The 15,927-nt window shown below is 39.4% G+C and overlaps 1 protein-coding gene across 5 annotated transcripts in view; it reads right to left on the bottom strand.

Moving 5' to 3' along the window:
• Positions 1–15,927, bottom strand: part of SH2D4A (SH2 domain containing 4A) — a 59,371-nt gene that overhangs the window by 11,773 nt on the left and 31,671 nt on the right. For all 5 annotated transcript variants that reach the window (XM_058720455.1, XM_058720458.1, XM_058720456.1 and 2 more), the window contains 3 exons: positions 11,915–12,026; positions 9,857–10,067; positions 6,724–6,854 (listed from right to left, as the gene is read on the bottom strand). In XM_058720455.1, the coding sequence (XP_058576438.1) occupies positions 6,724–6,854; positions 9,857–10,067; positions 11,915–12,026 (454 nt within the window). The remainder of the gene's footprint in view (positions 1–6,723; positions 6,855–9,856; positions 10,068–11,914; positions 12,027–15,927) is intronic.

Raw genomic sequence — 15,927 nt, 5'->3', positions numbered from 1 at the left:
CTGTAAGATCATGACCTGAGCCAAAGTCAGATGCTTAACCAACTGGGTGCCCCACTGGGGTCTTCATTTTTAAAAGTCAGCTTGAGATATAATTTATATACAATAAAAATTTTCCAATTTTAAGTGTACAAATGATTGATTTTGACAAATGTATACAATTGGGTAACTACTACCACAATAATAATATAGATTGTATTTCTATTACCCCAAACCCTTGTGCCCTTGGGGCATTTTATTAAACATTTGAATGTCACATATCTGCCTCTTAAAATTCTCCCTGGGATTGAGCAAAATAGTGTCTGGACAAGAACATGCTTTTTCCTTATTCTCAGAGGTGGGGATGGGGCATACTTATGCTGGGTGAAAGTTCCATGACACTTTACATCACCACTGACTGTAAGATTTAGTGAATTAATCCATTTATTGGAGAAACAAATCTCTGTGGTATTACTGTTCACTTATTTAAATTCCAAGTTATATAAAAAACATGACATGGATGTTCCCACTTGTGTTAGTGGTCAGATATGCTGTGACTTTGAAGTAAAATAGATCTGGCTCTAAATACTGCCACTAGTGTTAGAAGTCCAAAAAGAACTTCACATCTTAGTTCCTAGTTCTTATTCTATAAAGTGGAAATAAAAGTTACCTCCTTCAAAGTGTTCAATGTAATGTTTGGCACATATTAGGTCCTCAAAAAATTGCAGCTCTAACAGAATCTTCTGACAAACAATTAGAAATAATAAGAGATTTCAACAGTATTAATGAATTTAAGATCAACATATAAAAACATAATTTCTTTACAGCATCAACAACCAATTATGTAATTTTTAAAAATCCCTTTAAAAACAGAAAAAAAATTTACATACCTAGAACTAAATCTAGTTTTCCTTTTTTTTTTTTTTTTAAAAGGTGCATGTCCTATATGGGGGATTTATTTAATGATTTAAAAGAAATATAAGAAGAAATTTACTATGTTCATGGATGGAAAAATACAATAATATAAAGATGGCAATTATATCTCCAAATTAATCTACAAATTCAATGAAATTCTATTAAAATTCCCAACAAGCATTTTAAAACTTGATGTGTTGCCCCTAAAAGCCATGTGAGCTATGTGGGGCCAAGAAAGACAATTTCAAAGGAATAGGAAGAGGGAGAACTTGTCCTAATAGATATAAAGACATAATATAAATATATAGTAATTCCCATAAACAGGATCTTGGTATACAACAGCGGGAGCATTACAAATCAGTGGAAAAAGGAAGACTATTTAATGAATGATACTGCGAGAACTGGCTACTCACATGTAGAATAAATTAGGTATCTATACCATATATCATATACAAAAATAAATTACAGGTGGATTATATATTATACAATAAGCAAAAACCATAAAGGAAAAATAGCTAAACTCAACCTCACTGAAATGAAAAACTTCTATGCCTCAAAATGTGCCAAAAATCTAAAATACGTAGTCTAGGAAAAGATATATGCAACCCATATAGGTTTACTATCCAGAATATATAAAATCCTACAAATTAATATTAAAAACTCAACTGACTAGAAAAATAGTCAAAAGATTATAAGTAATTACAGAACCCCCCTATCCAGGAAGCAGGGAAGGCTCAGCCTCACTACAAATCAGTGCAAATTAAAATAAGGTGAGGGGCACCTGGGTGGCTTAGTTGGTTAAGTGCCCAACTTTGGCTTAGGTCATGATCTCATGGTCATGGGTTTGAGCCCTGTATCAGGCTCTGTGCTGACAGCTCAGAGCCTGGAGCCTGCTTCAGATTCTGTGTGTGTGTCTCTCTCTCTGCCCCTCCCCTGCTCATGCTCTGTCTCTTTGTCTCTCAAAAATAAATAAACGTTAAAAAAATTTTTTAATATAAAAAAAATAAAATAAGGTGATTCCACTTTGGACCCATAAGAATAAGGGAAAAGAAAAGTTTGGCAACACCAAGCATGGTAAGTATGTAGGAAAACAGAAACTCTTAAAGATTGCTAGTGGGAGTAGAGATTCATATAATCACTTTGGAGGGCATTTGGCAATATTCAATATAATTAAAGATTCATGTAACCTACCCTCCTAGCAATTCCACTTTTAGATATACACCCTGAAGAAATTATCACATATGTGTACAATGAGGTATGTCCAAAAGTATATACCCCACATCATTTTCTGTAATGGCAAAAAAAAAAACAAAAACAACAACAACAACAACAACAACTATACCAAATATAGAAGGGATGAATGAATAATGATAGTGTGTATAATAACATAGAAATATAATTATTAAACACATATAAAGCATTGTATGTTTACACTTTATGTATTATAAATAACATATATTATAATATACTACACAATAGGTAAAACAAATGAGCCAGTCTACATTTATAAAAAAGGAAAAATCCAGACAACATAATGTTGGGAGAAAACTCAAGTTGCAGAACAATGCCTATAACATGATACCATGTAAATGTTAAACACAAGATTGCATGTTTTATAGAAGTATGTATACGTTTAATATATCTTAATATATTTTATAAAAATTCACACACATCTACATATATAATGAGAGTACAAAAATGAGAGAATAAAAATGAAAGGATAATTTCAAAAGAGTGGTTCACCCCCTGGGAGAGAGGTATACAGAATCAAAAAGGCAGTAAAAGAGGGTACCTTAATTCTTTCAGACTTTCTTTCCTTTTTTTTTTTTTTTAAGTTTATTTATTTATTTGAGACAGAGTGAGAGAGGTGGGGGAGGGGCAGACAGAGAGGAAGAGAGAGAATCCCAAGCAGGTTCCACACTGTTAGACATAGGGCTTGATCTCACGAACTGTGAGATCATGACCTGAGCCAAAATCAAGAGCCAGATGCTCAACTGACTGGGCCACCCAGGTCCCCCAGGTTTTATTTCTTATTAAGAAAAACAGATATGAAATAAATATGGTTTCTAACATTCACTGTACTGTATCCTGGAAAGTAGATATAACATTTGCTACAACGTTGGTCTTAGTCATAGCTTCCTTTGTACTTTTTGTTCAAAATGGTTTATAATCAATTTTTTTTTAAATAAGGAAAGGGAGAAAAATCCTCCATAATGTGGGTAGGCCTCATCCAGTCAGTTGAAGGCCTTAAAAGAACAAAGACTGACCTTGCCTGAGCAAGAAGGGATTCTGCCAGTGTTCGGCCTTTGGACTCGAGCTCAGTCTTCCCCGAGTCTCCGGCCTGCTGGCCTACCCAGCAGATTTGGGGCCCAGCAAGCCTCCACAGTCACGTGAGTCAGCTCCTCAAGAGGCTGGCCATAGAAGGATCTTCAGGAGGAACAATTGCAGAGGTCCTAAGAGAGGGTTAAGTGTGGTGTGTCAGGGATAGAAAGGAAACGTGTGGTGGAGAGCAGTGATCAAGGCAGGGCTCTTCGAAGAACATCATCTGAGACGGGGCCGGAGCAATAATCAGGGGTGGATCAAGCCAGCTTTGTGAGCCCCAGGGAGGAATCTGGGTTGTACTCTCATTGCAGTTTGATTATGTTGAAAACGGAGGACAGCAGAGGAAAGATGGAGACCAATTAGGAGGCTGATAAAGGAGGGCAGATGAGAGATCAAGATTAGTTATTCACGTGGTGACAAAGTCCAGAACTTTCTCCTACTGAAGGGGCTTAGCAGCAAGGCAAGATGCTCTGGGACATACACTGTAGTTTTCCCAGCAGTCCTCCTAAATGAGTGTGAGTATAAAATTTCCAAATTAACTAACATGAATTACCTTTGCAGAATATTAAAAAATTAGAAAAATGCCCACTACAAAATTCCTTCACAAGGCCCTCTGTCAAGACTGCTGGGGCTTCCTAGTATTCTTCATGATTCTGTGGTTGCACAGTGTAGTAAGGTGGCCTACAAATTTGCAGGGAGGTTCTTCCCAGGGAGCAGGTGGGAAAGCATCCTGGGAAGGAGCCAGTGTGTACATCAGCTCCCTGGTCTCCAGGCTACTAGGAAGGAACATGGGAAGCAGCTAAGAGATGTCAGCAAGTCATTCCATCTGGGTCCTAACACCAAACTGAACCATGTAAAAGCTAGAAATGTGCTCTGGCTCTAAGGAAAACTAACAAAAAGTATAAAAGAACTTGAGAATCTTCAATGGGTTCTCCCACAAGTCCCACATAACCAATGGGACCAAAAGTCCGGTAAAAGTTGAGAACTTGTGGTCTCTGAAAAAAGCTTGCTGAGAGAGAAGTGGGGAGACGGCATATCTAGATGTGCTTGAGATCATCAAAAGATGCTCATGAAGTAGAGTTCAGCACTGCATTTCAGGATCTCTCTTGTACTTGGGATTTTCCAAGCTCTTACGTCTAGGAGATCAGACAATATCCTACTTTACTGCCTCTAATACTGGCCCCCATGGACAGATATTCATCTCATCATTATCCCAAGTGAGGAGGGACACCTGAGACAAAGATCTGGTGCCATCGCAATGAATGTTAGTGCTCCCCAGGGTCTTGTCCTTGTTCTTCTCTCATCATTCTTCCCAATTCACTCCTGGAAAACCTCATCCCTCCCATGCTTTTCATTAGGTGCTGATAACTCCAATATATTATCTCTAACATTGTTCCATCAATTCAATTTCCAAAGGGATATTTTCATATGACTGCCCCAAAGACATTTCAAACTCATCATATCCCAGATAAGCTCATTGTCTCCCCTCTTCTTTTTGCCCCTTAATTTCCCATCCTCTTGTGGTCCTTCTTCCAGCTGATAGCATGCCACCTTCTGCCTAGCCCCACAAGCCAGAGATCCAGTAGTTTTCATTTCCCCTGTCCTCTACCCACTCATCCTGTCTAAAGCTAATTAAAAGAAAAGGGTAAAAGTGTGACTTCCACAGTGAAAAATTAGCTGACCAAAACAGTAACATAAGAAAGGCAGTTTATGCAGTGCATGATAATGGAGGAAGATGGTAAACCAATACAAGAGCTACCATCCCATTATTTCAAACAGGGCTCATGAGCAATAAATGATTATATTTTAAAAATATAAGATATTATCCATCTTTATCATAGAAACATGTGAAAGTTTGTCTTCTTAAAACAAGATAATGACTTACATGACTATTAATATCATATTATTTACATTATACTGTATATTATTTATTTTGCTTATGACTATGATAAATATTTATATAAATGAAAATAAACAAGTAACAATTGCAACTAACAAGTTATTAAAACTCAAGAATTTATTTTTTAATCAAAGCTCCAACTGGATTTTTAGTTCAACTTTATCTTTCTCACTTTTAGCAACTGTTTCAAATAGAACTGCCTGTTAAAGTACCAGGATTTTGAATTACATGAACCAACATTTTCAATGTCTCACTTCCTGCTGTTCAAATGAACTGCCACCCTTGTAATCAGGGATGACAACATCTTCTGCCCAATGACACAGAAACTACAAAGTACTAATTTCCTCAGTGCTTACCATAAAAAGGAAAAAAAAGGGGGGGGCAATATGAAACAGTGGGGCTAACGTGTAATTGGCCATGTTCTTTCTATTCATCTTTTGACACTGATGTCCCTCTTTCTTCCAATGTCTTCCAAGAAGAATGGGAAGAATGGAGACTTATGACTCAGTCCTAGGAGGGGGAGGGGCTCCTCAGGGAATGGACAATTACTAAGGCCTAAATTGCCAAAGAACACATATTTTCAAGGAAAGCTAGACAGTTCCATAATGATCTGACTGCAAAAGCAGCCCATTAGCAGAAAGCCTATTACAAATAATATTTTTCTTTTTAGAAGACTTTGCCATATTATAGGGTTGGGAGTCTATTTTTCTGGACATATTTATGTGTGACATGATACTAGTTAAACATGATTCAACATGATTCAAACCAATATACCCTTTGCGACAAGTGTGCTCTGTGAGAGAACTTTATTTTTGTATTAAAGCACTTTTGTTGTACATAGAGCCAATTAGTCCAAATCAACCACAGACATTACAGAAGCAAGCTGAGGCAAGAAGCCCCTTCATTTCTTGAAGTCCAAGAAACTAAGCAGTCAGTGAAATGTGTGCTGGGTACACAGAGGACTTGAATTCATCAAATTTCTAGTGTTAAATGGCTTATTAGGTAATATCTGCTCAGGCTTCAACAAACCCACCTGGCAGCCTTAACTACTTAATGGAAACATAGATCAAAGTAATAGAATTTTTAGGTTAAAGATCATAAAGTTCAATTTCTTCATTTAATAGATGAGGAAAATGAGGCTTAGCTAAATTGACTTGCTACAGAAAAAGAAGATGATTTGCTCAAAGTCACTCAACTGTTAATGGAGAGCTGACCTTTGGATTGCTAAACCAATGCCTTGCCCACCACACCCAAGGGCATATCTGACTCATGGTGGATGGTGGACAACAGGCACTGCCTTTTGAGGGGAGCCCTAGTGTAGGTGACCAGGAGGCACTGTCTTCCCCACCCACCCGGCGGTATTTCATTTGTGGTGATAAATTAGCCCACAGTACATGCAGAGACCACAACCACTCACTGTTTTGTAACTTCATCATGAGTTTGCAACCCACTGAGAAACCTTTGAAAAACTCCTTGTGAAAATAATTTCAAAGGCTCTTCTTGGGCAGCACAAATAAAAGGACGCCTTTATTCTTTTTGCCCTCCTGGTGGATTAGCATAGCTCTGTGCATCACCAGATGAGGTTCCATTGAGGGAACCTCTGTACTCACCATGGAACCAGGGAGCTATGGCATCTGAGGCTTTCTGGTAGCCTGCTCGCAGAGGTAGCTGCTCCTCTTTAAACCACCGAATGATTTCCTCTTGGGCAGAGCTGGATGCCATCCTCGTCACTCCCTGATTTCTGTTATTTAGAAAATGTTTTTCAAGTTAGATTTAACTAATTTGAAAACAATGCCTTTAGAACTCATACATATGCTATATATATACATATATATATATATATAATCATGTATATATTATATATATTTGAAAATCTAATTACATGGGTTGAGCTAAGGGGAGGTTATACCCCTAATTACTGCCATCATACAATTTCTTTTTTTTTTTTTTTTTTTTTTAAAGTTTATTTATTTTTGAGACAGAGAGAGACAGAGCATGAACGGGGGAGGGTCAGAGAGAGGCAGACACAGAATCTGAAACAGGCTCCAGGCTCTGAGCTGTCAGCACAGAGCCCGACGCGGGGCTCGAACTCACGGACCGTGAGATCATGACCTGAGCCGAAGTCGGACACTTAACCGACTGAGCCACCCAGGCGCCCCATCCCATCATACAATTTCTTGAGGGCTAGTCAAGAAATAGGAAAGAGGGGCACCTGGGTGGGTTAGTCGGTTGAGCATCTGACTTCGGCCCAGGTCACAATGTGAGTTCAAGCCCCACATCGGGCTCGATGCTGTCAGCACGGACCCCACTTCAAATCCTCTGTCCCCCTCTTTCTGCCCTTCCCCAACTTGTGCTCTCAAAAATAACATTTTAAAAAAATAGGAAGGAACATAAATCTGTCACTTGTCCTTCTGGTCCTGTGGGGCTAGTCATGGCTCTGAGCAACTGCTGTGTTAAAACAGAGATTTAATTCATTTTTAATGTGAATAAAAGCTCCATTAACTCCCAGTTAAAATTTGAGAAAATAAGCACTAAAAAGTGAAATACACCCCAGCACTACTTTCCTTGGGCCATGTCCTTGCAAACAAAAGAAATCAAATGCAATAAAATAAATTTCCTTCCTAACATTTTTATTATTAAACTTTCTCTTCTTTCTGTTTCCATCTCCCTGACCTGCTTTCTTCTCTCCCACACTTTGAAGAAGTTTGGTTCTGCTAAAGATAGCCTCAGAATTATAAAGTAAAAAGAAAGAAAAATGTATGAAGATTGGTAAAAGAAAAAAAAAGATACAAGCAGCAGAATCATTTTGAAATATATTCAGTAGCAGAACTTAAATTCTGGGATGTAAGTCAATTTCCATTACAAAAGTAACATTGCAATGTAATAAACATATTTCCAAGTCTCACACCACAGCCCACTAATTTTGAGCAGAATTCAGTGTGAAAACAATGAGGAGTTTGGATGAACTACTGGGATGCCTGTCATGTAAATTAATGTATGGCTCTTTATGCGTTTTATGGTAACACATGTCACTGTGAGTTACATGTGACATATATGTTAGATGTACATATATGCAGGTACATATCCATATATATACATAAACAGCATTTTGGAGAAAGTAGCCTATAATAGTTGACTTTTTTGGGTATCAGACACTGCACACACATAAGATTACATGATGAGTGCTCTAATTAGCTTTCAAATTAGGTTCTTTTTCTTTGGGAACTCTATGGAGATTAAGCAAAACATCTGAGGACAGCCAATCTCTGTCTTTTCTTGGGTTGGTTCCTAGCTGACCTCGGTCATCACTGTTGTCCCAGCCCAAAACCCATCCATTCTGGCTGCCTCACAAGAAGCATTTCATGCAAGTGTATTAAGTTGGAAAAAATGAGTTAACTGAGCACAGCTCAAAACAAGAATTACCCTTATTAAAGGCCACCTTCATTGCTGTCAATCGCATACACTGTGCTCTGAAAATACTGTGGGTCAGGACATATTTCAAGGCACAGTCCCACCCTCAAAAGAGCCTGGAGAACAGTGGTAGGTCCACAAACAGCCCTGCTGGGGATCTGTGGTCAATACACAGACAAGCCTGGGCACTGGAAAGGACCCTGTGCAGGATCTCACACCTTTGTGACCTGGTCACAGAAGTTTGAGGATACCTGTTTCTGATTGCCTTTCTTGGGTTTTTGTCCATAAGAAAAAAAAATGATTCCCCAAACTGTCACTTTGTAGACATGATCATTTAGTTCGGGTCCCCAAGTCACAAAACGGAACCTTTTAGTTGAGTAAGTAGAAATAATTATAGTAGAGGAAAAGGTTCACCTTCCTATTTCCTCTGAGGTCATAATGTCCCTTAGGAAAAGCCCTGAAGATAACTACTGTCTCCAAGCAAAGAGAGATTTGTTTGCTTTTTATTTCTCCATGCTTGTAACCGAGTATTTTTAGTTTTTATTTCAGAAGGCAAGGCTTTCAGACAGTTCTGTTTCACTCAATCACTATTTGATTTCTCTGGTATATTTTAACTATCACCTTTCTACATATTAGAATACGAAAATAATCATATAATATCCAGGAGAAAATAATTTTATAATCAGTTAAGTAACATAAAGGAAAGGGGTTTCTGCTATGATATCATTGTATTTTTCTTCAGGGATTTTACAAAACAAATTGTTCTAATTTCCCATAGCCTTGGAGGCAAAGGCACTGTTATGACCAAAAAAGTTTTCATTCAACAAAGGAACAGTTCCAAAATCTCAACATATGAGCTTGGCTCTGTATCCCAGAACAAGGATTACCATCAAACCTTTAATCCTGAGCAATGAAAACATAACTCTACTGAAGCCATGAAAGTCAGCAAGCCATTAGATTCCTACTTTGATATTGTTTCCTACTAAGAGCAATACTGAGCACTGGTGAAACCCCTGTTGTTTCTGCTTCTCCCCTCATTGGCTCCCCTTCAGCCCAAGGGGGTGGGGGTGCGATAGTAGCATAGGAAGGCACTGAACTCGATGTGCATCCTAAGTTACTGGGTATCTTAATTACAACAACTGTGGACATTTTATAGATAAGAATGAGACGAATCCAGACCAGGTATCTCAGGAAGACAGGCTTGGAGGGGAGGCTGAATTTAATTTCACAGGCAGCCAGCTGGTCCTTCACTCCCCATGGCTCATCATGCAGTTTGTCTTTAATCAGCCAGTTTCCACCGTTATGCTTAAAGCCATCTGTGTGGCTTCTTACCTAAGAGGCTTTCGAGGGTATCCCGCTGGGGTTAGGAACTGAGGCTTGGGTGGAAGCGGAGGTCTTTTTGGTTTCTGTGGAATGCTTGGGGGACTTTGTGGTCCCTCACCACTTCTTCCTTTTTCAGCCGCTAGTGATAACCTCTTGTAGTCTTCCCGCGCTTGTTTAGCCAAAGAGCGTCTCTTCTCATCAGCTGCTTTGGATTTTCGCACTAGGAAAACAAGGCGGGGAGGGGGGAGGTGTTGAGAAAGCCCCTGGTCAGCCAACAGAGATGGTGAGAAGACTCAGCTGGTGGAGAGAGCAGTCTCTCATCCCAGCAGATTCTGTCATCTGATGATGACAATGAACAATCAGTGTCAACACCTATGACTCACATAGTTCAGGCTTGCACATTCACAACTGCCCAATGTTCACTGCAGACTTCCTATCTTTCTCTGGGAGTTTTAGGACTTTCTAAGAGGGAGAAGGAAGAGGAGGAGGAAAAGAGGAGATAGAAATGGAGAACCATGGGTACATGTTTCAGAATTTCCTGCAGTTGGCAAGACCAAGTGGTGAGTCACAGACCAAGTGAGAATTCCAACTGACAGGGGGTCTTTGAATAAAAGAGGTGATGTCACATCCCTCACACACGCAGCTCAGGATGTCACCAGCAAAGAGCAGACTATGAGGAACTCCTCAGTGCCGTGGCTCCTGGCTGTGGACAGGATGAAAGAGTGGTGATGTCCACTCCTCAGTCCACAGAGAACTGAACCAAATGTAAATCGGCCTGCCAGAACAAAAAAAATAAAATAAAGTGATTCTCACCACAGAGAATGTGTTGATACACATAAAAACATCCCAAAGTCACCTTTTAATGTTGCTTTGTAAAGCAGAAGGTTTGTTGTTTTGTTTTGCTTTTGTTTTGGCAACACAGTGGTAAAGGACTCCAATGCAGGATGTTAAGACTAATTTTTATTGTGTGTATTTGCACTTCAGCCATTATTGGTCAAACCCTGTTAGGTTCGACTTTAAAGAGATGCCAAAAATGTTCCATTACGCTAGAATTTCACTGCATAGAAGTGATTGGATCTTGCAAATGTTTTCATTTCACACAAACTGTCATGTTAATGGTATTCACTGTTATGGAACTGAACACAGTATTCTCCACATCCTGCAAACATTGCCACTCCTGTTCTCTCCCTCAAGTGGTCTCTAGGGATGACCTGGTAGGTAAGCTTTTTTCTGGGTCAGCTGTTTCAAACAAACATTTTCCCCTAGCATCCCTGAGCAGGCTCTGCTCTGCCTTCACCTGCACTGAGCTCTTCCTAAGGAGGTCTATCTTTGGTGGTGCCACCTCTAAAAGGAGTCAGGGTTAGGTGACAGGCATGGGAGGGATGCTGATATATCCAATTGATTATCCTGGGTTCTTCTATTACCAAGTTGAGTTCAATGTTGAAATTTAGAAAAATACAGAATAACAAGAACAAGAATTCAAACAAATCTCAGATCCCACCTCTCCAAAAAAACTAATGTCGACATGTTAATAACCTTCCAGTTCTTTTACTTCATATACTCGAGCATTTTAAAATTGGGATATTTTGGGACACCTGGATGGCTCAGTCAGTTAAGTGTCTGACTCTTGATCTCAGCTCAGGTTATGGTTTCAGGGTTGTGAGTTCAAGCCCCATGTTGGGTTGTATGCTGGATGTGAGGCCTACTTAAAAACAAACAAACAAACAAACAAACAAAGGATGTTTTTCATACTGTTTTGTAATATTTTTTCTTCTCCAAGTAAAAAAAAGATATAAACATATCCCAAATTCATTAAACACTCTTCTAAAACATGTTTTTTCATAGCTATATACCATTCCATCAAATAGATACGACAGCTGTGATGGTACAAAGATGAATGGAAAACCTTTCTACTACTGTTCAAAAAGAGACTCATAAACCTTTCTGTAACAACTTAGTAATAATTCTCTCAACAACTATTTTAAGTGCTTCCTAGTTTGATCGTTTATTAAGAGAAGGAATTGGCCTGGAGAGTCTAAAGTGTTATGGAGGCCCTGAGGTACTCACAAGATGCCTGCCACTCTGAATCTTCTTTCCAGCTTTTATAAATCTGCTTGGTTTTCTCCCCATCTATTTGTTTTAGTTCCTCATCTTGTGTTTTCTTCATGGATTCTTTCTTCTGTTAAAACAACAACAACAACAGAAACAAACACTAATGACTGACTGGCAGTTTTCTGTGAGGAGGAGAGGTGGAGGAGGGGAGGGAGGAAGGGGGTACAGGGATGGGGAGGGGACTCAGGTTGGTTTCTGTTTAACTCCCTTGCGGCCCCTGGCTAGGCAATTTGTTGTGCAGGAAAAGCTTGCAGTCAGTGATACCTGAAGCTGACTCTACTGCCACCTAGCTGTACAACTGCATGGCCCCTTACCAAACCTCCCTTAGGCTGTCTTCCCCTAAGTATAATTAGAAAATTAAAAATATTTTGGGGCACCTGGGTGGTTCAGTTGGTTAAACATCTGACTTTAGCTTAGGTCATGATCTCGCGGTTCGAGGGTTTGAGCCCTGCGTCAGGTTCTGTACTGACAGCTCAGAGCTTGGCCTCTGCTTCCAATTCCGTGTCTCCCTCTCTCTCTGCCCCTCCCCCACTTGAGTTCTCTCTCTTTCAAAAATAAACTAAAAAAAAAGAGAATTCAAAATATTTCATAGGGTTATACTGAGGGTTAAATAATATTTAAAAAGTGTCTCCCATAGTGTGTAACACAGTAAGAACTCAGTAAATATCCATTTTCCTCAAACACAGCACTTCTCTGTTTTAAGTTGAATTCCCTGAAGTAGCGTGTAAATACTGTTTCATGGCACCAATGTAAACACTCTAGTATCTGACAGGTTCCATAAAAGTAACAGTACATTTCTACAGCAATCTTAGCTGTATCTCCATGTGCCCTCACACCAGTGTGTCTAAAAATGTGGTATTTACATATGATTTTAGGTGACCCAAAAAGGAATATTTTTTTGTATTTAAAAAAAGCAGAAAAATATTTTTACAAAGCATCATCTTTGAGAAAACATAAAATAAGAAACACAAGTCTTCCTTAAAAAGGGAATTTGCTTTTGTTTATTGTAAAATATACATAATATAAAAATTACCATTGTAACCTTTTTAAAAATTGTGGCAAAATACACATAACATAAAAATGACATTAGCCATCGTGAAGTGGACAGCTCTATGCACCAGTACACTGAAGGAACTCGTTTTTAACTAAAGAGAAACTAATACGCCTAATCACTTAGACCTAAAAAGTACTTTGTTTATTTGGGAACTGCCTCCTGAGTGCCTACAAGAAAACTGAATTTAGCACTTGGTCAACTAAATAAGAGCCTTGGTCACCTAAATAATGAAATAAGCTGAGAGGGTCAGAAAAGACAGATCATGCTTTGTTCTCCAGCACAAAAATGATAGTTTTTTTTTTCTTTTTCTCTATAGAAAGATAAAGACTTTCTGTTAAGTTATTTCACCCCAACTAAAATATAAACCTTGATGTCACAGAACTTGTTTTCAATCACTGTGGGAAGTCATAAATCACAGTTAATGTAGGTGATAATTCATACACTATATTTCACTTCAGATGTAACTTTTTTCTTTCTTTCTTTCTTTCTTTCTTTCTTTCTTTCTTTCTTTCTTTCTTTCTTTCTTTCTTTCTTTCTTTCTCTTTTTGGAGAGAGAGAGTGTGTCTGTGCAAGCAAACAGGAGAGGGACAGGGGGAGAGAAAGAATCCTAAGCAGGTTCCACACTGTCAGTGTGGAGCCCCATATGGGGCTTGATCCCAGAAACGGTGAGATCATGACCTGAGCAAAATTGAGTCAGATGCTTAATTGATTGAGTCACCCAGGCACCCCAAGATGTAACAAAACTTTTGTGTATTTATTATTTTCACTTTTTTTCTTACTTTCATTTCCTGCCTAGAGCTAAGCCTCTGCAGTTTGCCAATATTATAAAAACTAAAACAAACAGACAAAAAGCAGCTTCTGGTGTTTTAAATGACTGTTAGGGGCACCTAACAGTTACAAGTTGATCCTTACTTCCTACTTCATCTATTTAGAAAACCAAGCCAAACCATCATTTCCTTTTTAGAAGTGTTTGCTGGAAACATGTAGGCCCAGGATGGGGATGGTGAGCCAAGCATGGGAAAATAAAGATAGAGGCTGAGGAGTGAAGGAACAGCAGGGCTGAGGCTGAACACTGGTCCATACGCCCACGGACTGAGGTTTAAACATGAGGACAGGCAGTTTGGTGTCAAAACGTCTCCCACAGAAAGTCTCTCATCCCAGCCTGTTAATGGAAATACTCTCCACAAGTTTCCTCAGAGAGCCTCTCCATTGCCTTTAAAGTGGGAAGGCTCTGTTTTATTACCTTTGTTCTACAGAGAAGCTTGGTAAGTGATCTTTCTGCTCATTCACTCTCTTGAATTCACATGTAATTTCTTAAGTTAGAGAGGGGATGTATCGGCCCATGGCTCTAGGTGCTCTCCTGAGAGGGTGTGAAAACGAATAACTTACATCTTAAAATGTTCGAGAACCACTGATCTAGTCCATTTCCCTTATTTTGGAGACAAGATATTTCAGGCCCAGTCTAAACACTGATGTACCTTAGACCTCAGACCACTTCTCTTTTCCATCTAAACTCACTCTCTAGATGATCTCATTTTTCATCCTGGCTTGAAATAACACCAAGATACCAAATTCCTTACAAGGGTCTACATGATTTCTCAGCACTGATCTCTTTGACCATGTCAAGCGAGCTCTTGCCTTTGTGCCTTTATACTTGCTGTTCCCTCTGCTGGGAACATACTTTACCCCAGTCATCCACATGGCCCCTTCCCTCATTCCTTCAGGTCTCCACCAATAGCACCTTTACAGAGTAGCCTTCTCTGACCACCTCTATAAAAAACCAATTCCCACCCTCCCAGCCTTCCTCAGCTCCCTTATCCTGCATCATTTTCCCCCATAGAACTTATGACCATCTGACTTCATAGATGTGTTTGTTGTCTGTCTCCACATCCAGAATATAAGCTTCCTGAGGGTAGGGATTTTATCTATTTTTTCACTGTGTTTCCAAAGCCTGTAACAGTGCCTACCACAGAGGAGAAACTCAGCAGAAATTGGTTGAATAAATACACAGACCCTTTGTCTTTCTTGCTATCATTTGAAATGAAGCAATGTAATCTGGGTAGTGTAACTGAAATTTTCCTTTAGATGCTCTGGAATGGCCTATATTATATCAGCAGTATGCACACCAGGACTATACCACAAAAGTTCATGGCTTCTCGAAGTCTCCACAGGAGCTATCTCAGTTCATGCATGTCCCTGCAGACCAGTCAGGGAATTGACCTCTACTAGAGATCTACTAGATCTGCTAGAATCTACTAGAATGTGGGCCTTCACCATGACCCCATCTCAGGCCTGTGGTCACTCAGAACCTTTTCTTTACAGCCTCCTATCTTATGCTATGTTTTCAAACTTACTGCGGGTCAAATCCTACCATAGTTTCCAACTGCCAGCCTATGCCCCATTTATTGTGAAAAATGTATGATACAATGACAATCTAGCATGATGGAGGAAACAGGCTTGGCCTGTAGGAAGAATCCCACGTCTGGGTGGATGTGTGAAAGGTCTGAGTGCCTAAAGGAGCTCCTGGCACAGTGGGCATGGACGGCACAAGAGGCTGCTCATCCTGAAGGGACAGGTTCACAGAACCAATGAACACATTAGGAACTTAATCTGAATTCACCATTTCTGCCAAGTTAAATGCTTCATTTATCGCTCTCTGGTGTTGTCTCTGTTCTAGATCTTCCATGAGGAGTTTAGCAGAGATTTCTTGGCATCTGTTCTTTCCATGATACTCAAGACTTTTCCAACCTCCAGATAAACAGGTAAAGATGAATAGCTATGCTCACAAGCTTTTTAAGACAGATTTCACATTTTGCTGCTTTCATTTCTGCATGAGACTAATATATCCATTTGTGAAACATTAGTGGACATGGCTATGCATTTAGCCCCCTGAAGACAGAATGTAAGTCTTTAC

This window comes from Neofelis nebulosa, chromosome 3 (genome assembly GCF_028018385.1).
Source record: "Neofelis nebulosa isolate mNeoNeb1 chromosome 3, mNeoNeb1.pri, whole genome shotgun sequence".
NCBI classification, from domain to species: domain Eukaryota; kingdom Metazoa; phylum Chordata; class Mammalia; order Carnivora; family Felidae; genus Neofelis; species Neofelis nebulosa.
Note: the sequence above shows the minus strand (reverse complement) of the source record. Positions and strands in the feature narration are given on the sequence as shown.